General features: G+C 38.8%; 1 protein-coding gene across 3 annotated transcripts in view; it reads left to right on the top strand.

The window, feature by feature from the left end:
* LOC132384700 (vitamin D3 receptor-like) overlaps nt 1–25787 on the top strand; it is a 211624-nt gene that overhangs the window by 36153 nt on the left and 149684 nt on the right. For all 3 annotated transcript variants that reach the window (XM_059956074.1, XM_059956072.1, XM_059956073.1), the window contains exon 2: nt 20530–20759. In XM_059956074.1, the coding sequence (XP_059812057.1) occupies nt 20753–20759 (7 nt within the window). In that variant the 5' untranslated portion in view covers nt 20530–20752. The remainder of the gene's footprint in view (nt 1–20529; nt 20760–25787) is intronic.

Genomic DNA, 25787 nt, shown 5'->3' with positions numbered 1-25787 from the left:
AAGCTAGAAACACGTAGGGTATGAAAGAGGTGAAGTAAGATGAAACAGACAAAGGATGTACAAGACAGCTATCAGGTTGATAATCCAAGTGCAAATCTGGCTGAATATGAAAAGTACAATGAAAAGGAAGCAAGTTGGACGAGAGAAAGATGTTAGTTTGGGAGCAAAAACACGGGAATACAAGGAGTATTCATGTCTTTTTTTCCCAATAAGGCCAATGTAGGAACCCAAGACTCTTCCACAGATGGGGCAAGGGGTGGCTGGTTAATTTGTGGAGTGGTCTGCACCTTCTGTCACTCGTGCAGAGCATCTGTGCTCCTGGTGCATGGACTTGAGGTTCCCAATGCCATCCCAAATTCTGCTTCACTTTAAGTGGTCATAGGCCAGAAATTTGCAGGAACCAGTGGGGGATGTTAAGTGGATAGTAATAGGAGCTCTGGGGCTGATTAGGGACCAACATGGCTGTTAGAAGGTATGGCATTAAATTAGTACTTTGTATCTTTATCAGAAAAAAAGATGCTGTCACAAAATAACTAAAAATGGGTATTTAAGATATTGCAGGGCTGCCCTTAGTGAAATAAGTCAGCCAACATGGAATAAGTTGGTGGCAGACATGGGTTTGATTTCAACTGGGACTTGACGGAATAGTTCAACACAGATTAGATGGGCCAAAGGGCCTGTTTTATGCTGTAGTGCTCTACTATAAATCTTGATATGATGGTGGATCGCTGAGGGAAATGGGATTGGATATTGGGGAAAGCTGGCCATTATCTTTTAATCTTCCTTTAGTGATGGTGGCAGTGCCAGAAAACCAGTGAATTACAACTGTTTCCTTATTCAAGAAGGGGAAAATTGATGAACTCTGGGGTAGTCATTTTAACTCTGAGAACAGTTTTTGAAAGAATAATCTGGGATAAAATTGGCAGCCATTTGGATCAATGTGAATTAATAAAATTGAATTCGGTATGACTTGTAAAAGTTTAGTTTAACTTAAATTTTTAGATGTAACAGAGTTGGGAGCAGTGGGGTTGATGTTGTGTGTAAGAAATTTCTTGGGCATTTGATAAAGTCCCATAATTATAAGCTTGTCAGTAAGGTTGAAATGCATGGATTAAAGGAGACAGCAGTGGTCTGAAATTGGTTTAGGGACCAGAAAACAGTGGTTAATATTTTAAGAAGATGGACAACAGTGTTCCTTAGAGGTCACTGCTTTTCCCTCTGATTTGCTTTGATCTCAATGTATGGGGAACTTAAGGTTTTCAGGTGACACATGAGAAAATATACTTGGAAATAGATTAAAATGGGGAAAATAATGCTGACTTCAAGAAGACTTGACAAGCATATGGCAGATAAATTTTAACGTGCAAATTGATGAATTTTAAAAGGAGGAATTGGAAGAGCCAAAATAATGAGATGTAGGGACAAATGTTGAGGAACTAGAGATTCATTTGCTCCTGTTTTGTGTGTAAATTGTGCATTTTTAAAAGCTAACTTTTACTGTTTAATTATTCCCACTCCCTCTGTACTTCTAGCTTCTACTTAAAAAAAACAGAAGTGAATCTGTTTCCTCTGTATTATCAGCCAATTTTTTTTGTGTGCTTTTTGCAAGAAAATTGAGCCCAGTGAATCAGTTATCATCATGGATATCAGTACTAAATGTCAATTAAATAATATCAACTTCATAGCCTGAAACAAAATATGTAAAGTTAACCCTATTACATTTATTAGAAGTTTTATTGGTTTATTAATAGCTCGGGCCATAAACTCATCTGTGATTATTGTTTTATGATCTAGGCACAGGACAGGCCTTTTGGCCCTCAATGTTAAACTGTGTTAGTTAAATCGGTAATTGTGCCTGATGTTTCCTGCACACTAAATTTGTATTCATAATTGTGAATGCAGCAGTAGACTAGAGAGGAAAACCTGTGTGTCAACTGTCACTGGAACAGTAAACTTGAGATTTTCTAGGTTTGGGAAGACGAGTGATGATGAAAACTACGGAAGGAAAACTGGCTGGAGTGTTGATTCTCCATGTATATTTTTAAGATTTTCTTTTTAAATTCTGTAAACTACCCTACTAATCTTCAGAAATTCAGCTCAAGACCTTTTGAAGAGAAAGAAGGAATTTAACCCAGCGAAAAAAGTTTTATGGGAAAAGGGTTATAAATTTATATTGCGCCACCCGGCAACCCTGATAATTTTTTTGGATGACGGAAAAAGAAGATCTTTTACTGATTATCGGGATGCGGAAGAATTTGCACAAGAATTCCCAAATATATAACCATAGCCAAAGATTTAAAAGTGAAATGGATTAAAGATGAAGACAGGGACAGTGAATGGAGTTGATGGATGTTTAAGGACAGAAGAATATTTAAATATATTCTTAATTATATGATACAGGGGGAGAAAAGTAAAAATTTGAGAAATATTAATCGAGAGTAGTGATATTATTTTTTCTTCTCTTATATACACTTTTTTATGTTACGGGGGATCTGGGGGAACTTCGGATCGATTGCTACGGGATTCACGTGTGTAATCATGGCGATTGCCATGACCCGTACAATGGAGGGGGTAATGTGTTTTTTTTTATTCACAACATTAGTAGGGATATATTTTGTTATTTTTTTCTTTATAATCTATTTTTCTTTAATCTTTCTTTCTTTGCCTGGACAGTCGGGGGGGAGACACATAGCAACATGGAGAATTTTAAAAAGATTCCCCAAGGTACTACGAAAGTTGAAAAGTTAGGTATTACTATAGACTGGAGTAACCCTGTTAAAAATAATGACTAATTTACTGAATTTTTAAAGTTTTAATGTTAATGGGCTTAATGGACTGGTGAAAAGAAAAAGAATTTTAACATACATTAAGAAAATGAAAATAGATATAGCTTTTAGCTGCGTTCCATTTGAAAAAATTACTTGTAATTTAAGAGATAAATACAAAATATTCCTGAAAATTTGGTGCCCTTATTTACAAAAGATAGGATTAAATATATAGGTGCTCCGAAGATAAAGTTATTGGTTATTTGGGGAAAGAAATAAATATATATACTAAAGCTATTATGAATTCCATGGAGCATGTGGGGATCTTCCGATATCCAGGCACTCTTTCTTTCTTTCTTTTTTTTTTCTCTTTTCTCTTTCTACAGGGATATGTTAGGGGGGAGGGGGGAAGGGTTGATAATTTTTTTCCTTCTGTAACTATTTGAAAATTCAATGTAAAAATAAATAAATAAATAAATAGATAAATTTTAAAAGCGGTAGTTCTTCATTTTAAACATACACCAGATTGGTCAGAAATATCAGCTAGCACATTTTGCAGAAAATGTCATTTTGTAATTTGCCTACTCCCAAGTTGCTTATCTGCAATTTGACTGTAAAGTCAATGTACTCCATGTTTAATTTGTTATATTAAGTTTTGGGGGGTGGAGGAAAGGAACAGTCATTGCATACCTTACTACTTCCCTAAAATCAGTTTCCACATTGAATTTTTGGTACAATCATTGCACATGTAAAATCTAATCTACTGAACAAACAAAAATACTTTGAGTTCATCCTCTGGCAATTTGGAACTATGCTGATTGAATTTATTTTCATGAGAGTGGTGTCTGGGTCTTGCACACCAGAAAAACTGGGTGAATCCTGGAGTTCCAACCTGTTGCGACCTAGACTATTTTTCCATCACTTCACAAAGTTGCCACTGCTGCTCTATAACAGGATTCATGCTGACCTCTTGCAGAGAAGAGTGTGTCACCTCCAGAGTAGAAGTGATTCTTCTACCTCCACACAACCTCTCAAAGGGAGATGGATTCCACTGAGCATAAGAGGAATCCTGATGAAGGGTCTCTGCCTAAGACAAGAGCTCCTCCAGCACTTTGTGTATTGCTCCATTAAGCAGTTTGCCATCTTCTGAATTTGGTTAGGTAGGCTTGATGTCGCAGCAACCATCTCCACATGCATCTACACCAATCTTCTCACAAAATCCTCCCAACTGTAGTCTTAGCCAGAGAGTGGTGAATCTGTGGAACTTATTGGCCACAGGTGGCTGTGGAGCCTAGGTCATTGGGTATATTTAAATCAGAGGTTTCTACGGCCTTGATTAGTAAGGATGTCAAAGATTACAGCGGGAAGACAGAAAAATGGGGTTGAGAGGGGTAATCAACCAACCAAGATCAAATGGCAGAGCAAACTCAAAGGGTCAAGTGACCTAATTCTGCTACTATGTCTTGTGGTCTTCCTCTAAACCAGTCCAAATGACCTCAACTCTTCTGGTGATTCTCCTCATACTGTCACAAACACAAGAAAATCTGCTGATGCTGGAAATCAAAAACAATGCACAACATGGTGGAGGAACTCAGATGGCCAGGCAGCAAGAGAAAACAGTCAACGTTTTTGGGCCGCGATCCTTCATCAGGACTGGAAAGGAAGGGAAGAAGTCAGAATAAGAAGGTGGGGGTAGGGGTGGAAGAAGTACAGGGTGGCAGGTGATAGGTGAAACCAGGGGAGGGGATGAAGTAAAGAGCTGGGAAGTTGATTGGTGATTGAGATAAAGGGCTGGAGAAGTGGGGTTGGTGGGGGGGGGGGGGGGGACTAACAGAGATTAGGCCATGGAAGAAAGGGAAGGGGGAGGAGTACCAGAGGAAGGTGATGGGTAGGTAAGATGGTGAGAGAGTGAAACAAGAATGAGGAATGGTGAAGGAGAGGTGGGTGGCAATTACCAGAATTTTGAGAAATCAAGGTTTATGCCATTAAGTTGGAGGCTACCCAGATGGAATACAAGGTATTGCTCCTCCAATCTGAGTGTGGCCTCATCCTGCCAGTAGAGGAGGCCACGAACTGGCATGTCGAATGGGAAGTAGAATCAAAATGGGTGGCCACCAGGAAATACCACATACTATCTTGCTTTTGCCTCCTGGCTAACTGCAGTCCACTATAGTTCAGTGGTTAAATCTGTACTATGTCCAGTTCCCTCATGAAGCCAGTTTAAGGTAAGATTATATGTAGTATCAAGCATGGTGACAGATTATGCTCACTGTTTTCAGTATTATCATCCTCCTTGACCTATTGCCCAATGCCCTGATGTTGTACATGGTAGTTCTGTTGCCCTTTCTCCTGTGTTGATGGCCACCCTTCCATTACAGGTATTTTAAAGCCAAAATTAGATGAAACTTGCCTCACTATTCCTCTTTATTTATTGTAATTCTAATGCCTTGCACCCTACCACTGCCCCAAAACAACAAATTTCACCAGTCAGGGTTTAATTCCCACTGCTATCAAGAGTTTGTACATTCTCCCCATCACTCCAGGTATGTTGGTTTCCTCAAAACATTCCAATACATGTGGTTAGAGTTAGTGGCACCAGAAGAATGACAACACTTGCGGGCTGCCCTCAGTACAATTCTTAGACATGGTCATTGACACATTTCACTGTATGTTTTGATGTATGTATAACAAACAAAGCTCATCTTGTGATTCTAGTCTTGTCTCCGGCAATCGAGGAAATTAAAATTCTTCTTAGCTTCAGCACCTGTGGTGGTGAGCTGTGAGGAGGCCTTCCGATTCTCACCCTCTTCTATTTTGTGTTCTCTTGCTAGGCAGGAAAAAGTGAACAACTCTAATGACATCTGATGGATAGAGTGCATATTGTGAGGAAAGACAGACAGTTGTGAAAGGGGATGTAGATAGACTTGCAATAAACAGTACCTTTCACTTCTCTTGCACAATATTCCAAGGCATTTTACAGCCTATGAAGTACTTCTAAAATGTAGTCACCAATCTGTTCACAGCAAGCTCCTGCAAAAGTAATATGATAATAACCAGATAGTCTGTTCAAAACACATTTGCAGAAAATGTGAAATTGTCTACTTGATGGGAATTCAAAATTGTACTTGAGTGCAGATAACTAAATTAATGTGCACATACGGTAAGTGATCAGGAGAGTGAATAGCATTTGGGTCTTTATTGCAAGAGGTTGGAATACAAGAGTACAGGTTTTGTCAATTATATAAGGCTTTGTGACTCCAAGGATTGTGTACAACTTAACCATACTTCTCCTCCACCCCCCCCCCACCTCCCCCACCCAAGCAACTGTCATAGATACAGTTGTAATAGTCCCAGGCACTAATGTGTTACCCACTGAAAATGACAAGTTTTGTCTTCTCCCTGTCGATGAATAAACTCAATCAATCCACAAATCCTAATCTTGTTCAACCTCTCAAATGTACTGTGAAAATCCAAATATTGTATCCACAAGTTCTGGCTTGGCTGTCTTCAGAAATCCTCTAGATTTGCCAAACACTTTCATAAAACCATATAGATTCTGTATTATAGTCTTGCATCTAATCATCATGTCTGTAGATTTTAAATAAGTTTCTTAAAGGAAAAGCACCTAGGCATTAACCAGGAGCCTGAAGTTTTGGCAATGAACTTTATTGACATAAAGCAACTTTACGGGAATCTGCCGTCATCTGGTAGAAATCATATTAGCAGGTAAAAATCACAAATAGGCTCTGGGTCCTTGACTACTGTATTGAGCACAGCAAGGATTTTTCTGTTATTAGTTAATGGAGTCAGTTGAAACTCAGTTTACCCTAAGTATGCCTGATGGTTGTATGCATAAGCACCTTCAGTGCAGCAGCACCTTGACTCCCAAGAGCTCAATCTTAAAACAGTAAATCTGTCTTCTCTAATCTTTAGCTTTAATTGTATTTTTCTTAAGGATCATGACTGGGTGTTTCTTTCAAAATGTCTTTAAACCTCAAAATAATCAGGTAGTTGGATAAAGCAATTGCTGAGATTCAGGCTCACAGTGCAAGTCCCTGCAGCTCAGACACCAGTTGAAATATGGAACATTTCCTGGGGTTATCACCACGCCCTAATGTAAATATTGCTTGATTGATGGGGTTGTTTTCCAGTCTTTTTATGGTTGGAGCACTCTATTCATATCTTAAGTGTTTAACTTAATTTTAATTGGTCCTAGTAGAAATAATAAAGATAATATTGACTCATTCTGAGTAAACAATTTGTTTTCATTGTATCAAAATGTGTAACAATAATGTTCCAAATATTAAAAGGGCTTTGTTGTCCTAACGGTTATTGATATCCCTTAAATTACCTATATTTATGTTGGCTATCCTGCCTGAATCACCTTGTCTTAATGGTCCCCTCTACCATAATTCATTTGTGCTCCAATCATCTCGTCTTTTCTGTATTGTTTTACTGGAATATTATTCATACAGGAGAAAACATATTTCTTTCACTGCTTCATCAAAGTAGCCAGCCTTCATATTAAGAATGAGTGTTAGTAGATTATTTGATTATGTGGTAACTTTAATCTTGTTGCTGCTTGATCTGCTTTACTGGAAAGAAATCAGGAATGGGGACCATAGATAATTTTTTAAATGTTCCCCTTCATAGCCCATTTCAAATACTTTTGTTTGAAAGCATCTTGTCATACCCATGGGCTATGTTACAATTTGTAAGATGTAAGATTTCCCCTCTGTTCTGTTACAAGCTTGTGCTGACTATTGAGGCTGGAGAGGACAGATTTGGTTAAACTCAGTTCATAACATTTGGATTTTTTTTCTTCCTAAATCCCTTGTTCTCTATCTGGTTTTACTTCATTTTAAAAGGTAAGTGCAGGCTGATAACTGGGGAAAAAATGTACAAACTAGTTGTTCACTTGCCTGGGGACAGTTTTCATAATATCAAGCCAGGCAATCTTAATATGATCCACAATTAATGGAACGGCTTACATTTGCCACATCTTGTTATGGAGTCAGATTTTGCCCACACATTGTTTTTCCGTTTCTATTTCATTTGATCATGAAGTGTGTTTGTTTAGCAAAAGGAATTTGCTTTTTTTCAAATTCAAGATGTGTTCTCTACCTGGCAATGCCAGCATTTACTGGCCATCTCTAATTTCCTGAACTGAGAAGGCAGTTGACCACATTTACTAAAAATAGTATAGCTTTAAAATGCAGAAGGAACTGATTTCAGCCAGCTCTCTGAAAGGATTTTTCCTTGGTCCCAATGTACTGTTCTATAATGCTATTCTTCAGACAATTTATCTCTTTTCAAACTTTCCCACTTTTTAAAAATTATGCTTTCTGGCCAATCCAGGTTCTTGCAAACATCACTTGTGTACATTTTGAGCACAAAAGGATGCTAGGTAAGTATTTATCCTAGGAACGTGGACTGAAAATAAATGGGGATTGGTGTAAATGTGTGCTTAATGGTTGGTGTAAATTCTGGACCGAAGTTTTGCACTAGAACTAATGATGTAGATTCTAATTATTCTAACCCATCATCGATTAGTAACACCAAGTTGTTTTAGTGTCCAACCTCAGGCATTCCTGGGATAACTTGGTCCAATTTTACCACAAAATTTCAGAAACAGAAAAAATATATCTAGCTGAATAACTCTCCCCTGAGTAGGGGAGATCAGAAAATGTTTCCCTCTTCACAGCTTGCAGATCCGGCCACATTGCTGAAATAAAGAAGTTGAGCAAGTTTTTTCTTTTGCTAGAAACTATTTGGTTATACAGTACCAGGTGCACAGAATAATGTTGAAGCATGTAATACAGAGCTGAATTGCCACCCTGCAAATGAGCAAACTGCACTGAAATTCCTGAAATGGTGTGTTCTCTAAGAAATGTGATCTATTTGGGTTTGAAACAAGTACATGCAGATGTGGATGAATGCATATCTTTGAATGTTTTGCTCAACTCACCTTGTATAAAAGTCCAATGTGTAGTGTATTTAATATTGTAAATATGTTGTTCGATTTAAGCATTGTTTATGTAACTTGTAATGAATTGTAAGAAGTATTGGTATGTCGTATGTCATTATGCCACCATGTCATATATGGGTACCTCACTAAAGTAAAAGCTAAGTAGTCCTGGCTCCTGTTTTTCTTTAAATTAGTTTCTGGAGATAGAAAGCATAGCAGTGGTGTTGAGGAAGTTTTAAAATGAACCTGAGACACCTACCTACCTGTTGAAGTGCAGCACCTGTCTTTTGAAAGGCGGGGGAAGAGGTGGTGGTGGAGAAATTTGAGTTATATAATTTAAAAATAAGGCACAACATGTATTTCTTTGGAAAGTAAGAGGCGAGAGTTTCTTTTTAAAAAGACAGACATTCCTAGGTTCATAAACAGTACTGGGTGATGATTTTTTTTAAAAAAGCAGAAATGATGGCAGATAACTGGATGATGTATACTGAATGAATTGAGCAGGATTTTGAAGCAAATGAAACAGCCAATGAAAAGAGTACCAAGATTACTGAGTGCAATTTGTGCAAAAGCATAAAGTTGGCTTAGAAATATAACTGCTGCTATCGCAGATGTAATGCAGGAATATTTAGAATCAAGAAGGGTTGAATGCAGAATGCTTTAGATTTCATAAGCAGAATCGAAATGTACAGAAGTCCATTTCAGCTAACATGACTGAATTGAAGAGGTTGTCTGAGCATTGGCAGTTTGGTAATGGGCTTAATGATGCACTGAGAGATTATTTAGTTTGTGGGATCTACAAGAAAGCATTCAAAAATGGTTCTTAACTAAAGCACAGCTCACATTTAAAAGAGTAGGTGAATTCACTGTATCAATGGAAACAGCAGCCAGGGACACAACTAAGTTGCAGTTGGGAATGAAGTGAGATGAATAAAATTGCAATGTCTAAACAGAAACCTGCTTGATGGAACAAATTGATACTGTTGTGAAGGGCTCATATACTGTACACCAGATCAATGTAGGTTTAAATGTGAAGTTCAAAGTACTTTTTTTTAAATCAAAATATGTATTTGGACTTCCAGAAGGCCTTTGACAATGTACCACACATAAGGCTGCTTACCAAGTTAAAAGCCCATGGTATTACAGAAAAGTTACTAACATGTTTAGAACATTGGCTGATTGGTAGGAAGCAATGAGTGGGAATAAAAGGATCCTTTCTGGTTGGCTGCCAGTGACCAGTGGTGTTCCGCAGGGGTCAGTGTTGGGACCACTTCATTTTATGTTGTGCATCAATTATTTAGATGATGGAATAGATGGCTTTGTTGCCAAGTTTGCAGATGATACGAAGATTGATGGAGGGGCAGGTAGTGTTGAGGAAATGGGTAGGATGCAGAAGGACTTAGACAGATTAGGAGAATGGGCAAGAAAGTGGCAAATGAAATACAATGTTGGTAAATGCATCGTCATGCATTTTGGTAGTAGAAATCAATATACAGACTATTTTCTAAACCAGGAGAAAATCCAGGAAAATAAGATGCAAAGGTACTTGAGAGTCCTTGTGCAGAACACCCTAAAGATCAACTCGTAGGTTGAGTCAGTGATGAGGAAAGCAAATGCAATGTTAGCGTTCATTTCAGAGGTCTAGAATACAAGAGCAAAGATGTGATGCTGAAGCTTTGTAAGGCACAGGTGAGGCCTCACATTGAGTATTATGAATAGTCTTGGCCACATCATCCTAGAAAAGATGTGCTGGCATTGGAGAGGCAGCCTTACAGGCAGCCACAAAACAAGAAACAAAAAAAACCTGTTAAACACCCAATGGGCAGATGGGCAGAGAGATTTTTTTTTTGAAAAAGCAAATTGTGCAAACAATAAAAGTATGCAAAGTGAGTCCTCGGACATGAAGCCTGGAGCAAGCCCACAGCCTCGGCCTCAGTTCAAAACATAGTGGAGTAAACATTGTAGAGCCTGCGACAAAGAATGGAGCAGGCCCTCGGCTTTAGTGCAGCAATTATATACAAGGTAGAACATGTACAAAGAGCACATCGGGCAGACGGAGATAAATGAGCTGCACAGGAAAGAAAAAGATTAAAAAGTCAAGTTGCAGTTTCAAAGAAAGCACTAACTTGCATGCTGTTGCTGAAAAATCTGATAGTGATGAGAGTGACACAGGACTGAGTAGCTTTGAGATTTACCATGTGAAAACTAATGAGACGAGCAATATGGTTTACACTAGAAGTGAACAGCAAATTAATTAATATGGATTTGGACATTGGCTTGACTATTTCAGTCATTACATAAAATGAGTTTGAATGATATTTCAAAGATACTGAACTGAAGCCTGCAGATATCGTACTAAGAGCTTGTATTGGAGTAAAGACAACTCCTGTGGGAATGACTTTCGTAGCTAAGATACAACACTTAACAAGCCACATTGGGCATGCATTGTGGGACCGTTAATGGCAAGACAACTACTACTTGATTGGAGATCAATCCATCATTTGCATTCCACATCCCCCACAATAGAGTCAACTGAAAGCAAATTAAGAAAGGTACTGGATGATGCCACAGCAGTGTTCAAGATTGGAAAACTCAAATATGTCAAGGGTAAAATAACATTAAATGAAAACTCCACATCTAGTTTTACAAAGCCCATTCCATTCCTTGTACCATCCTGATAAAGTAGCCAGTGAGCTTGATCGCAAGGAGGCTGAAGAAATTCTTTCCAAGGTCAAGTGGAAATTACTACAACAGTTAGAAAAAGCAGGATCTCCCGGTGACCACCCATTTTAATTCCACTTCCCATTCCCATTCCCACATGTCCATTCATTGCTTTCACTATTGTCACAATGAGGCCACTCTCGGGTTGGACAAACAACATCTTGTATTCTGTCTGGGTTGCCTCCAATGATGGCATGGACATCAATTTCTCAAACTTCCAGTAATGCCCAGTAATGCACTTTTCTTTGTTCCCCATCCCCTTTTCCCTCTTTCACTTTATCTCCTTGCCTGCCCATGGCCTCGCTCTGGTACTCCTTCCCCTTTTTCTTTCTTCCATGGCCTTCTGTCTCTTTCACCAGTCAACTTCCCAGCTGTTCATCCCTCCCCCTCCAAGTTTCACCCATCACTTGGTGTTTCTCTCTCCCCTCGCCCCACCTTTTAAATCTACTCCTCAGCTTTTTTATCTCCAGTTCTGCCAAAGAGTTTCAGCGTGAAATGTCAACTGTACTTTTTTTCCATAGAAGCTTCCTGGCCCGCTGAGTTCCTCCAGTATTTTGTGCATGTTGCAAACAATTACTATAACAGGTTCCTGCCAAACCTGGCTACTGTGCTCCACCCTTGGAACTCATTACTGCAGAATGGGAAGAAATAGCAATGGACAAAGCAGTAGCTTTCCAAAAAGGAAAGGAAATGGGAATGTCAGATTCTGTGGCCATATCAAGTGAATACCCTATCACCTTTGTATCACATTCCCTTACCACTGCAGAGAAAAATTATGCACAGATTGACAGAAAGGCCTTGAGTCTGGTTTTAGTGTAAAACGTTTCAACCAATATAGTACCTGTATGGGAGAGTTTACCCTCATTACTGATCATCAATCACCAGTGTCCATTTTCAATCCACAGAAGGGTGCTTCACGAACAGCAGCAGCATGAATGCAGAAATTGGCTCTGTTTCTTGGAGGACACAATTATAAGATTGAATTCAGGACAACTAATGGAAATACTGATGAACTGTCCCATTTATCCTTGGGAAAGGAAATACCTGAAAAATTTACAGGAAGTCATTGTTTTTTCTATACAGTTTCACCACTTTAATAGCTGACCTAGCTGGCTACATAATTCAGGAATGCTTCAATTGTTAAATTTTATTCTTGCTTTAAATTCTTTCAAAGATTCAAGGCTTTCCACTTCCTTATCTCAATCTATTTCTGCCCAAACCAAAATTATTTGCATTGTTGTAAGTCTGCCCTCCATTTTTCCATTGAGTTTTCAAATCATGAATATTTAGTCTTTATTTCTGTTATTAATTATACAGATTTGCTGCTCTGCACAATGTAAACACCACCACCTTTATTGCCATGCCTGAGCTACTGGGCATGCTCAGAACTATACACAGCCTTAAGGAGGAAATATGCACAAAAGAAATATATAAACCAAAGCAACAACATAACACTGCATTCCCTCACCATAATAAACAAAAGAACTATTCTCATTTTCTTGGTCCTTGTATCACATTTTTGCAGAGTCCTTTAGTTATTTAAGCTTGGTGATGTCAGGATGTAAAAATGTTGGCTGTTGCATCCACTTGGATTCTTTGGTTTGGTTTCATCTTCGAGATTTGGATTTGCTTTGAAGGATGAAGGGTTTTATGTGATGCTTTGCAAACTGTATGGTGCTCTGATCATAGGCTTCAGAAAGCTGCACGCCATGTGGAATTACTTGCTGGCCTATGTGGTTACTGCATTTTGCAAGAATTATATCCCCAGGCTGTAATGGTGTAGATCTGAACTTCAATTCTTTCTCTGCCTTTTGCTTTAATGTTGTTTTTATCATACCCATGTGGTGTTGATCTTCTATCTTGCAGAGCATCTCTGGGTGCCATGTACACTCAAAGATGTGTGTGTGGCTGGTTGTCTTCCTGTTGCTGAGTAAAATGTTTCTCTGCAGTTTTGTAAACCATAATGAAGTTCTTGCTTCCATGGTTTGCCTTGACATAAGCAGTCCCAGTGACTTTCCTTAATATTCAAGTAAATCTCTTCATTTCACCATCAGTGTGTGGCATGCAGGATTTTATTTTTCTTTACATTGTGTAACTTCTAAGTAGGTTACAAATTTCCTAGAGTTGTCAGTGAGGTTATCTATCCTCGACAAACAGGTTATAAATGCAATTAAACTTCTGAATGGTGGTCTTTGTGGATATAGAGCTGACAGTTTCCACAAGGGGTAGTAGATTCAGTGTCAACCAATGGCCTAAGGGGTATTCCTGACATTTGTATTGTTCTTGTATGTTTAACTTTGTACTTGCTAAGCATGCAGGACAATTGTTGAGTCTTTATAATGCTTGTGAAGACAATGAAAGAAATGTCTAAATCATATTCCATTTATAACTGCAGGGTGATAAAGAGATAAACTCACAGCCAAGATGTGAGGTGGGTGTAGTCCTGACTTTGTTGTGAACTTGCTGTGTACATGCACTTTCATGAGAAGGTGTAGTTTCTATTACCCGTTTCCAGTTTTGTGATTCAATCATTGTCATCCGTGGTGATGGAGCAACATCTATCTTTGGTGTAACTTTGATTTCACTTACTGTTGCCATTTTGGACACTGCATTCATAGTCATGTACCTGATATTTTGTTCTGTGAATTGGTTTTCACAAGTGAGACCTGTTCTACGCATGGCTTGAAGAAAAATATAATCAGCAGGATTTAACTTTTCCAGGCTGAAATGTAGTATAATAATCATGCTCCTGGAGCATGATTAATTGAAGTACACAGTGTTCAATACAAGTGGGCTTTTAGGATTGTTAACTAGACTAACAAGCTGTCTATGGTCAGTCATATTTATTACTTTACAGATACCAGACAAAAATGTAAAATGCCCCAAGAGATGGTGCTTCTCTCCCTGTGAAGTTGGTTAACAATCTACTCTCATCATGACAATTGACATTTGATCAGCTTCATTTCTCTATCAGGTTAGCAACAGAACCAACAGGGCTCATATTTACAATCGTTCAAGTAGTTTTCCCTTTATCCTAGTACATAGTTAAATATTGTAAGTTTTCTGCAGTCTTGTTAATTTCAGGCTATTTGCATTTGTTAGCTTTGGCCTAATGGTACAAGAGATCTGATAATGTATCTAAATTAGGAATAAATCAGATGCATTATGTATTACATCTATGTGAACTTCTCACATATTGATAGGGTCTACAGTATTACAATGGGTTGGACTTTGTTCTGATCTGGTGTGACACTATTACTAGTGAAGTTATATACTATAACAAATGAGTAGATTTATTGGTAATGGAATCTTGAATTTACATTGTGATCAAGCTTGCTCTAGTGCTGGGAAGGGTGTGGAATACCTATGTTCACTTTATGCAAGACTCCAATCAGTAAAATTCTGTCATGTAGCTGGAGACATTGTCCATGATAGAAAAAGATAGGCACACAAATGTATGTACAACAGCCTTTCATCTACTAGCTTCATAGTTGTGGAGCTAATGGAGCAAAACTAGCTCCACCAGTCAAGCATCAAGATGGGGGAAGTGGGTAGTCTAGGGTTGTGATAGCACTGGGAATCAGGTCATTGAGAGTTAGGGCAGGAGTATTGAACATTGTTGCAATGAGGACTCTAGGAGTGGAAGATTATTAGCCAGATGGATGAAGGGTTACTGTCAAAATAGCAGAGCTCAAATTGCAATAAATGATTGGATGGGTATGGAGAAACAAAGGAATGGTGGTGGCAGCAAATGCAAAGAAATATTTTTGACACCCAAAAGATCACTGTATTGCTATTGACCAGCTAAGACTGGTCCCAGTTATGTAACTCAGTCCTATTGTGTGGTTTTGACTAGAACTGTCAACAATTCCTTTCATCCCACAGATGCTACTCGACCTGCTGAGTTCCTCCAGCAGATTGTTGCTCCAGATTCCAGCATCTGCAGTCACTTGCATCTTGTAAGCGACTCAGAAGCTGACCTCTCCTCTCTTGCTAAAACTTGTTTCCCTGAGTAGCTTTCAACATTTGCCCCATATGTCATCAAACTGGGTGCTGCACCCTGTTGTAACTGAACATATGGAGTACTACAGCACAGAAATAGGCCCTTTGGTCATTTAGTCTATACAGACCTAGTCCCTTCTACCAGCATCCAGTTGATATCCCTCCTAGCCCCTCCTATTCATGTACCTATCTAAACGTCTCTTAAATGTTACAATTGAACCCACATCATCACTTCCAATGGCAACTTGTTCCACACTCGCACCACCCTCTAAGTGAAGAGGTTACCCTTAAGATTCCTCTTCAATATTTCACCTTTCACTCTAAACCTAAGGCCTCTAGTTCTAATCTCACCCAGCCTGGGGTGAAAAAGCCTGCATGCATCACTCTATAATTTTGTGCACCTCTGTCAAATCTCCCCTGATTCCCCTGTGTTCAAGGGAATGAAGTCCTACTTATTAACCTTTCCCTATGACTGAAGTCCTCAAGTCCCAGCAACATCCTTGTAAATTTTCTCTGCGCTCTTTCAATTTTTCTTTCTTGTAGGTAGGTGACCAGAATTGCACACAATACTCTAAATTCAGCCTCGCCAACATCTTATACAAATTCTACATTCCATCCCAACTCCTGATTTATAAGGGCCAATATGTCAAAAGCTCTCTATGACACTATCTACCTGTGGTGTCATTTTCAAGGAATTATGGTCTGTATTCCCAGGTCCCATTGTTCTACAGGATACCTCAGACCTACCATCACTGTGTAAGTCTTACCCTAGTTTGTCCTTCCAAAGTGCAACACCTTATACTTGACTGCATTAAATTCCAGCTGCTATTTTTTCAGCCAATTTTCCTAGCTGACCCGTTGGCTGGTGGCGCAGTGAGATCAGCACCAGGCTTGAGAACGGAGGTTCCCGAGTTCGATCCAGTGACAAACTGCTCCTGAGCGCGCTCTCCATCCGTGCGGGGTTGATGTCGAGCTCGCAACCCGACCTCGTTTATATAAAAAAAACACACACACAACACTGCCACCTCCAGTTTAAATTCCCACGCGGAATATTGTGGAAGATCAAATTCCCAAAACCCAACCCCAAGGTCACATTACTAGCTTTGATAGCCTTCCTCACTGTCCACTAAGCCCCCACACCCCCCCACCCTTTTTGGTGTGATCCATAAATCTGTTCATCCAATTTTACTACATCATCATCTAAATCATTAACTGATGACAAACAACAGACCCAGCAATTATTGTGGCACACCCCTAAACATAGACCTCCAATCAGAGAGATAACCACTACTGCCAATGTTGGATCCGATTTACTACTTCATCGTGAATGCCAAGTAACTTAACCTTCTGGACCAGCCTCCCATGTTGGACTTCGGGAAAAAGTCCATGTAGACAACATCCCCTGTGCCCTGTCTTCATCAACCTTCTTGGTAACCTCCTCAAAACACTAAAGTTGGTTAGACACGACCTACCACACAGAAAGCCATGTTGACTATAGACACAAAAATACATTACACAAAAAAAATTTCTAGCCAAGTGCATTTCAAAACTGGCTGCACAGTACTCTGGGGCATCCTAATTATGTATGTATTTTTGAACTATGGGGTCTTTTGTGATATAAGAAACACAACAGCCAAAAGATGTACAGCAAAGATTAGCTCAGTGATGTGGTAATTTAATTGAAGCATTAATATTGGGCCAGGCAACTGGGAGAGCTACTCCTGCTCTTCATGGGGAATTGAACCCACCATTTTCTGACTCTGAAGTGAGCTAATCTGAGTGACAGCTGAAAATTTTCAGTTTACCAAGGTTCAAATAAAGATTACTATGAACAATATTCTTAAAGTGCACGGAAGTGTTCTTAAATATGCTAAAACTATTCTTTTCGTATGCTAAACCTGATTGCTTCTGACAGGGATAGCATAGTACAGAATCACAGAGCATTCTTTGATCAAGCCAGAAGCATGCTGCAAAATGCTTCTTTCAGTTGTTTCCAGGGTTGGACTTGAATATTAGTGAACAGTTGATAACAATTGCATTATATTAAAAAAAACAAAACGTTTGGTCTAGGTGGAGTATTAATATAATAAAAGGTCAAAGACTAAAATTTAACACAATGATGCACTTAGTTAATCCTACATTGCAGTTAGAATGCATGTTTTACACCTGTGCATGGAAGTATGCAATCGTGAACTCTAAATAGCTGTGAGACACCATAAGTCACAGGCCTTCAGTCAGTGAGAGAACCATCTACTACCACTCTCTGGATTTGGGCACTAAGCCAAATTTGAATCCAGTTTGCTACTTCATCCTGAATACCAAGCAACTGAATGTTTTGGACCAGCCTCCCATGTGGGACTTTAACAAAGGCCTGTGTAGATAACGTCTACCATCTTTCCTTCATTAACCTTCTTGGTAACCTCCTTTTTTATATAAAAAAAAACTCTTTAAGATTGATTAAACACGACCTACCACGCACAAAGCCATGCTGACTATCCCTAATTCATAGCTTAGGTCTAACAGCATTTTTTGTGGCTGTTTCTTGTGCCTCTACCCATATTAGACAATGAGAAGAGTTGCTTTTTTTTGTGCAATTCAATGCCCCCCTTCAGTTATTAAGAAATGTGATACAACTTTCAACAGCATTTTGGAAAATTACAGAGGAAATAGCCAACAGAAAACAATGCTGGTCATGACTAGTTCAACTGTGAATCATATCATTGAGAAGTGTGAATATTCTTTTTAAGCAACATATTTGTTCTTTTCAGTGCAGCACATATTTGATGACAATGAATTTTTTTGCCTAGAAATTGGACTACATATCTCTTGTTTTCTTGGCACGATGTGATTGGAAAAACAGTGTAATCAAGAGTAAATAATGTGAGCATTTCTGGAAGCTCAACTGGTCACATCCGGGCAGGATCCACACAAACTTGTCTGATTTTTTTTCCCCATTGTTATGTGTGCAGTTAATGACGTTAATGATCATGTAACACCATTTTCCACTGCTGTCGACATTGATTGGAGTTCACAGGTGCATAAAGTGCACTCAGGCAGTTTTTTTTTAAGAAAAGTCCACAATCAGTTACATTCTGCATTGTGTTATTTAAAGGGCCATTCAGCTAACAACAGATTTCCTAATGTAGCTTTAAAGCCTACTCCAGACTGCTTCCATGCCTTACAGTGCTCCAAGTCTGAAAGCATTAGCATCTTGTGTTCTCTAGTCACAGGATCTCTTGATTAACTAATATAATAGGTGCCTCTTTGGTGGTACTGCAAGCAGTATCTTTTGAGTGGGAGCTTCAGGCTAAGCATCAGAGGTAACAAAAGGATCCTGAGGAGGAATGCAAAGAGCCCATCCCTAGTCAGTTTTCAGGGTCACGAGATGTTATATTGACCTTGCTGAAAAGTGTTGTATCCACAGATAAGAACAAAGCACTCAACACAGCGCAGGTCAGGCAGCATCTGTAGAAAGTGAAACTTAAAATTTCAGGTCAGTGTCAGAGCCCTTGTTGCCTGATAACATCCCTAAAGCAGCCTGCCAGAAGATAGAGGAAGGGGCACATGAGGAAGGGTGGGAGGATAACACAGATGAGTCTGATGAGGACCCTCTGATGCTGAATGAATTGCCCCAATAAGATCAGGACCGAAAAGATGTGACTCAGTAGGATGAAGCCTATATCTGCCCATGCTACCAGAGATCCCTTGGCAAAAAAGTTTCATGAAGACACACAGACATTGTCCCCTTGCAATATTTAATTCTTTGCACCACTCATGTTCATTTAGCTGCAGGATACAGTTTAAAGCAATCAATTGTGTACTGGTGGTGTTGAGCTGCGCCAATTTAAGCACTGAATCATCCCACATTCACCAGATCGCATTTGTGACACCTTCATGCATCTTGTTTCCACAGGAGTATGCACTACATTCTTTGAAGAAGTAATATCTGCAGTGGATGAAGTAGAAATGGTGGATGTACTATATGTAGATTTCCAGGAAGCATGAGAGTAAGAAGGCACAATGATTGCTGCAGAAGAATACAAAGTCTAAGTGAGAGGCAAAGATATGGCAAATGGTGTTAAATGTAGGAGATTTGAAATGATTGACTTTAGCAGGAAAAATAAAAAAACATACTTAAATTGTAAGAGATTGCAGAGCTTTAAAATGAAGAAGGATCTGAGTTCCCTACTACATGATTTAAGAATGGTTGTCATGCCAGCACAGCAAATAATTAGGAAAAATCAATAGAATTTTGTTGTTTAATACTTTAAAAAAACGGATTACAACAGTAGGGAAGTTGTGCTGTAGTTACATAGGGAATTTGTGACACCACAGCTGGAGAACTGTACGCTATTGGTTTTCATATTTAAGGAAGGATGCTAGAGTATTAGAAGAAGATCAGAGGATGTCCTACAGTGATATCAGGAATATATTGTCTTGTGGAGAGTGAGGTTGGACATGGAAGGCTTGTGTCTGTTGAAGTTCAGAAGTGACAGGGGACTTGATTGAAACATCAAACCCTGAAGGGTCTTGACAGGGTGAATATGGAGAGGATGTTGCCCATTGTGTGAGGGTTTAAACCTAGGTTCATTGTCTAAAAATAATGGGCCACTGATTAGGCAAAATGTTTCCTCTTGGATGGTTATGAGTCTTTGGAACTCTTTCTCAGGGTGGTTGAAGCAGAGTTTGACTACCAATTTTTAAGACAAAGGTCAAAGCTATTTGATTTGATAAGGGGGTGTGAAAGTTACCATGGGTAGACAGGAATATGGTGTTGAAGTTACAAACGGGTCAGCCATGATCTTCTTACATGGTAGAGCAGGCTGAGTGTCTTATTCCTTCAAATTTTTATGTTTCATGTGTACTTTAAGCCCTTTCAAATTAGCATACAAGTGCTTCACTGAAGAGCTACTTTGCTGGTCAAATGCATTAAACTTTTGGGCTACATAACCTATTAAGTGGTTTCCATAGATGTAAGGAGTACAAAACGGCACCGAATCATAAGTCACTTTCTTCATATCATCAATAATAACACCTCAGCAAATAAGGATTAATTGTTGACTCTCATAACAGGTTGACTGGTTCAACACTGGAGATCATGCAGAGATTAGGCTGATTCTACCCAACATAGCACTGAGAAGATGCGACATCTCCCAGTGAAGTCCTGACGGCAAGCCTTCAGCCTCTCACTGGACCTTCTCCAAACAGTGGATTACGAAGCCTTTTCAGAAAACAACAGACTGGGAGATGAATCAACTGGAACTCAGTGATCCCACTCCAGCGACAGCATAATTACATGACAGGTATGCAAACTATTAACACAAGGATACTTGTGTGCAGTAAGCAGTGAAGCATAATTCTTTAATATTTGAAAGCATTTCAGAATAAACAATATGGATTTTAAAGCTTTCCACTCACTGTCTGCATCAATAAAGAGTGAGAAAGTATTGAGCAATGGCTCCATTTTAGATGATAGTATTGATAGTCAATGCCTTTGTTCTGAAAATAATGCCACCGTGGAATGGAAATCCATACCCTGTTATCTGGAAGTACATCATTAAGGCGCGTAATGACGACATTAGCATCTGTATAGACTCAGCCACCATATTATGCACTCTTACACAGATCTGAAGCATTGTTGAATTAGGAATAAAGTTCTACTAATCAATAATTTGCATCAAGATTACAGTAGTGATGTGGATTATTTCTATGTATAATCCTTTTAAAGTACCTATCTCTGTGCATGAGATTTGTTCCTCCTTGAACTACTCCATCATTATGGGGTGTTGGTTCCAAGTCTGGGATTATCTGCTGTGGTGCAGACCACACACCAAGTTCTCAACCCATCACAGAGTCAGCTGACAGACCTTAAATTTCAGATGTCTGGTCTCTGATTTCTGCAGCGTTCTCCAAAACAGCTCTCAGCTTAATCTGAGTGGAACTCTGTTCATGATGTGGAAGTGTTTGGAGATGAGACCTGCGTTCATAGGTGACGTATCCTTGCTCCTGGAAAACAGTGTATTTGGATGCCATCTCTGTTCTGGCAGCTGAGAAACCTGATGTTCATCTTCCCCCTCTGTCTGTAGGACAGTGGGCTGCTAATGTGTAGCATCTCTCTATTCCAGAAAACAGCATCTACTCAGGTGGAACTTCAGTGCTCATTGAGGTCAATTAGATTTTTACAAGTGGGATATTGCTATTCCAGGATGGTAGAGACCTGGGATCTATGTGCATTAGTGTAAGATTATATACAGACAGTAGGGTGTCAAGTGGCCACTACCTATGTCACCAGTGGTAGTTGTCATCTGACACCCAGCCAATTCTGGACCAGGCCCCTTCTGATGCCCCTACCAAGATATTCTGCCTGCCCACAGCCTACCTGTGGGGTGTTTCACTCTGTAGCACATAGCCTTCTAACCTACCTGGTTCTTTCCTGGCAAGTACCATTACCTATAGGGTATATGGGGCATTCATTGCCATCCACCCCTCATTTTAAAAACTTCCTCCTCCTATTCCAGCCTCAGTTTCTCCTCCTTTCTCTTTGGTTCTGGTAGTGGTGGAGATAAGCCAATGATATATTCCCAATCTTCAGTCAAATACCCTTTGTCAGCACACTTGATACTACATTTCCAAAAAGCTAGACTGATTACAATTCAGATCTGCAGCCCTCACATTTTGTCTTCACTGTCTGCGATCAGTTAATATGCAAGCCAGGGCAGTACGATATGGAGAGCAAGCTGTTGCCCATGTAGCAGCGGTCCCAACACTGACCCCTGTTGAACTCCACTGGTAACCAGCAGCCAGCCAGAATAGGATCCCTTTATTCCCACTTTCTGTTTTCTGCCAATCAGCCAATGCTCCACCCCGCTAGTAACTTTCCTGTAATTCCATGGGCTCTTATCTTGCTAATCAGCCTCATGTGTGGCACCTTGTCATGGAGTTCTGAGTAGGGACCATGATGCCAACATGACAACATGAGCAGAGTATACCAGAAATATGCATATATACAGTGATTCTGCATTTGTGTTTATATACAGTAGATCCACTATCTCATTAATCTGATTCCTGATTCCCATGCTCTATTTAAACACAGTGATGTGCTGTTCCCACACTCCCTGTAAACTCACTGTGGCCCTTTCCCCATTTAACTTGGTGTTTCTTTTTTTGCCCGGTTCCCTTTTAAACTCAACTGGTTACTGGAAAATTTATTGTATTCCTGAGTAATCACTTTAAAAAAAGTGAATTACAAGCATTGCTGCAATGATAAGAATAATATCCAATAGTTTGGAAAATCTGCCAGCCCAGTACCACCAAAGTCCCCAGAGTGCAGATTATCTGAGTTTTGCTGCAATATAAAAGGATACCAGACACCTTACAAAAAAAATGGTATCAGCACATGATCAATGCCATCTCTTAGTTACACAAAAAAACAAGTCAGTGCAGAGCATGATCTCCTGGTAATAATGTGTTTGTCAATTCTTTCAATTTTACTCATCCGTAATCTTTACCTGTAATTAACTTGCAATTGCAGAGCTTTAACTTTTATTCAGTAAACTGTGCCATATTGCATCTACTGGCAACTGTTAGAGATGCATTTCAATCTTTCACTCTCGAACAGTGTAGCTGTTTAGATGTTCATTGTAGGAAAGGTAATAGAATTCTGGTCATCTATTCATGTAAACAGAGGATTAGAAAATGTTTTGGGGCCAAGACAGAAAGGTAATAATATTATTTTCATTTATTATTTTGTGAATTACCCCAAAGTATTTTCTTAAAACTTTCAGAGTTTCAGTATATAAGTGACACTGTGTCATATTTCCTAACACTTTGGACAAATGAGTGAATTAGAACTATAAATGTAAATACAACTGATGCATGGACTTGCTGTTGGATTATTGGGACTTGCACACTGTATGTGGCCAACAAGTTGGAGTTTGGATGTTCTGGTCTAAAATGTTTAATTCCCAACCTAAAATCAGTGTGCAGTTGAATATTATTTTCAATAAATCAATCAATACTGCTATTCCTGTCCTTGTAGGTTGATTGTCTTGCATTTGACCAGTGATTTCTCACTCCATATGCTCACAAGCCATAATTACCTTCCTGAATATCTGGAAAGGTACAGCAGAAGTTGTTTCTGGAGGCTATAATTCCATTGGGTAATCCATCTTTTAGAAAACTGAACCTAATTATGTTTCACTATAAAAGCAGTTTTCTTTTAAGACTGATCATATGTAGGATGTAGGACACCAGTGCTGCTGATGGTACCTTCCCTATATTGCAGGACTTTTTTTTTGTGCATTACAGAACAAACCAGCAAGTTAAAACATGGCATTGAAATGATTGGGTGCAAGAGTGCTCCGAATACATTCCAGTCAGTTATTTCTAGGATTATTATTTAAATTTTGCAGTCTGGGTAAACTAACCAAAGCTTTATTTGGAAACCAGGATTAAGTTTTGGCCACCAAAGTTTGAGAAAGAGGAGATAAACCAGTGTAAAGCTAAATTACACCAAAAATTTTTTCTTGAAGTCCAGCGCTCATAAAAGGAAGATGCAAAAGGCTAACAATTTGTAATTCTGTAAAGTTCCATTAAATAGTTATGTTACTTTTAATATTATTAAAGGATTCAGGAAATTGGGGCAATAAGAGAACAATGAATAAGGAGCTTATAAGAAATTAGAAAGAAAAGTTCAGATGTGTATTGACAATCAAAAAAGTGGATATTTGAACAGAGAGAGCTATGTATTTGGATAGCCTAAGAGCTTATCAAAGTAGTGAAAGTGCATCTTGTATCTAGAATACACTACATAAATCTTGGTCTTAAATTGAGATACTACTAAATTATAACTGATCCACTCCTCTAATGGTAAAACTAAGTAGGGAAAATCTTCAATATTTCTTTATTCTGGACATGATAAATGTTCTCCATAGAACAACTTCACATTAAGATGTCCTTTGTATCAGCTGGTTATTTTATTGGAAGTAAGGTGATGCTTTTTGCAAACCATGTACATTGTCACGTTCTGATATATGTCCTAATTGCTGGATATCACTCTCGAAGCATAAACACTTTGTCAATCCAGGTACTTCTGTAATCATCAACCAGTGTTTGAAAAGATCCACCATTATTCATTGCTGATGCAGCATCTACTTTAGCACTGACATGATAAATATTGAAATAATCCATGTTTAAATGGCTAAGCAAGTACTCTGTTGAAATGATTACTAGGCTGAGTTAATGGAGAGCATAACCAGACCCTTGGAGTGATGCATAACTATTAAGTGGGAGAATTCAATTTCTTTTTTAAAAAGTGTAAAGAAGCTGGTATGAGCAAAAGTCTTTTTTTTTAAATGTAGTTCATTCCTCATATAAGGGCTAGAATTGCCCATTCTGGATTACGTGATTTCAGGCACGCACAAATGGCTCACTCTAGAGTCGATCAAACTGCCAGCACCTTGTCAAGAAGGTGATTTACCATTACTTTCTCAAAGCAATTAATAATGGGTTATAGATATTCTGTATGTACTTGCATCCCTAGTATGAATAAAATAGGTAATTTCCTTTTCTGGACTAAATATACCTATTTTAAGGTTTCATGTTTGACATCTGCTTTAGATTTTCAAAACCTGGCAAAATAGTGATGAAGGTAAGTTCGTTATTTGTTTCTCACTGTTGAAATTCTCACAGGTAAAGAGAAAATAAACAGATTCCATGTTATGCTGTGGGTGGACAACTAAAATCTTGTAAAATCCTTCAAACATTTGTCCTTTTATATAACTAAGCTCTCCCAATGTTTGGAATATAGGTGGCAACTAATCATCATCAAAAATGTGAAAGAAAACCTATAGGAGTTGGCCATCAATTTTAATGCAGTGTACCTCCTTCCCACTCCCTACATTTTATCCTTCTCTCTCCTGCTAAAATACCTTGGTGCATGATGGATAAAAGCCAATTATTCACTCCTGGCAATGTAAACCTAGTGCATGTCATGTAAAGAATAGCTGATATCTGAGAGGAATGGGAGCAGTTGTGTTGATGGCTGAACCTGTCTAACATTTCTAGTTCAGCTGCTGCGTAGATAGTTTTGTGCTTCCATATGATACACACAGAAGTATCACCTTCTATGCATTGTGTAGTTTAAGCAGCATTCGCTAAAGACTAAATTATGCAAGCTCATTTTCATGCTTCTACAAAAGAGCAAGGTCTGATGTAAGTAGCTTTATTATGTAACAATCTTGGATAGACTAGACTAATTCAACAGCAGTTTTATTTTCAGTGGAAATTGCTATGTTCATCAATTTAGCATTGTAGTTCATAAGAATGATTTG

Source organism: Hypanus sabinus, chromosome X1 (genome assembly GCF_030144855.1).
Source record: "Hypanus sabinus isolate sHypSab1 chromosome X1, sHypSab1.hap1, whole genome shotgun sequence".
NCBI classification, from domain to species: Eukaryota; Metazoa; Chordata; class Chondrichthyes; order Myliobatiformes; family Dasyatidae; genus Hypanus; species Hypanus sabinus.
The sequence above is the reverse complement of the archived record's forward strand: the minus strand, read 5'-3'. Positions and strand labels throughout refer to the sequence as shown.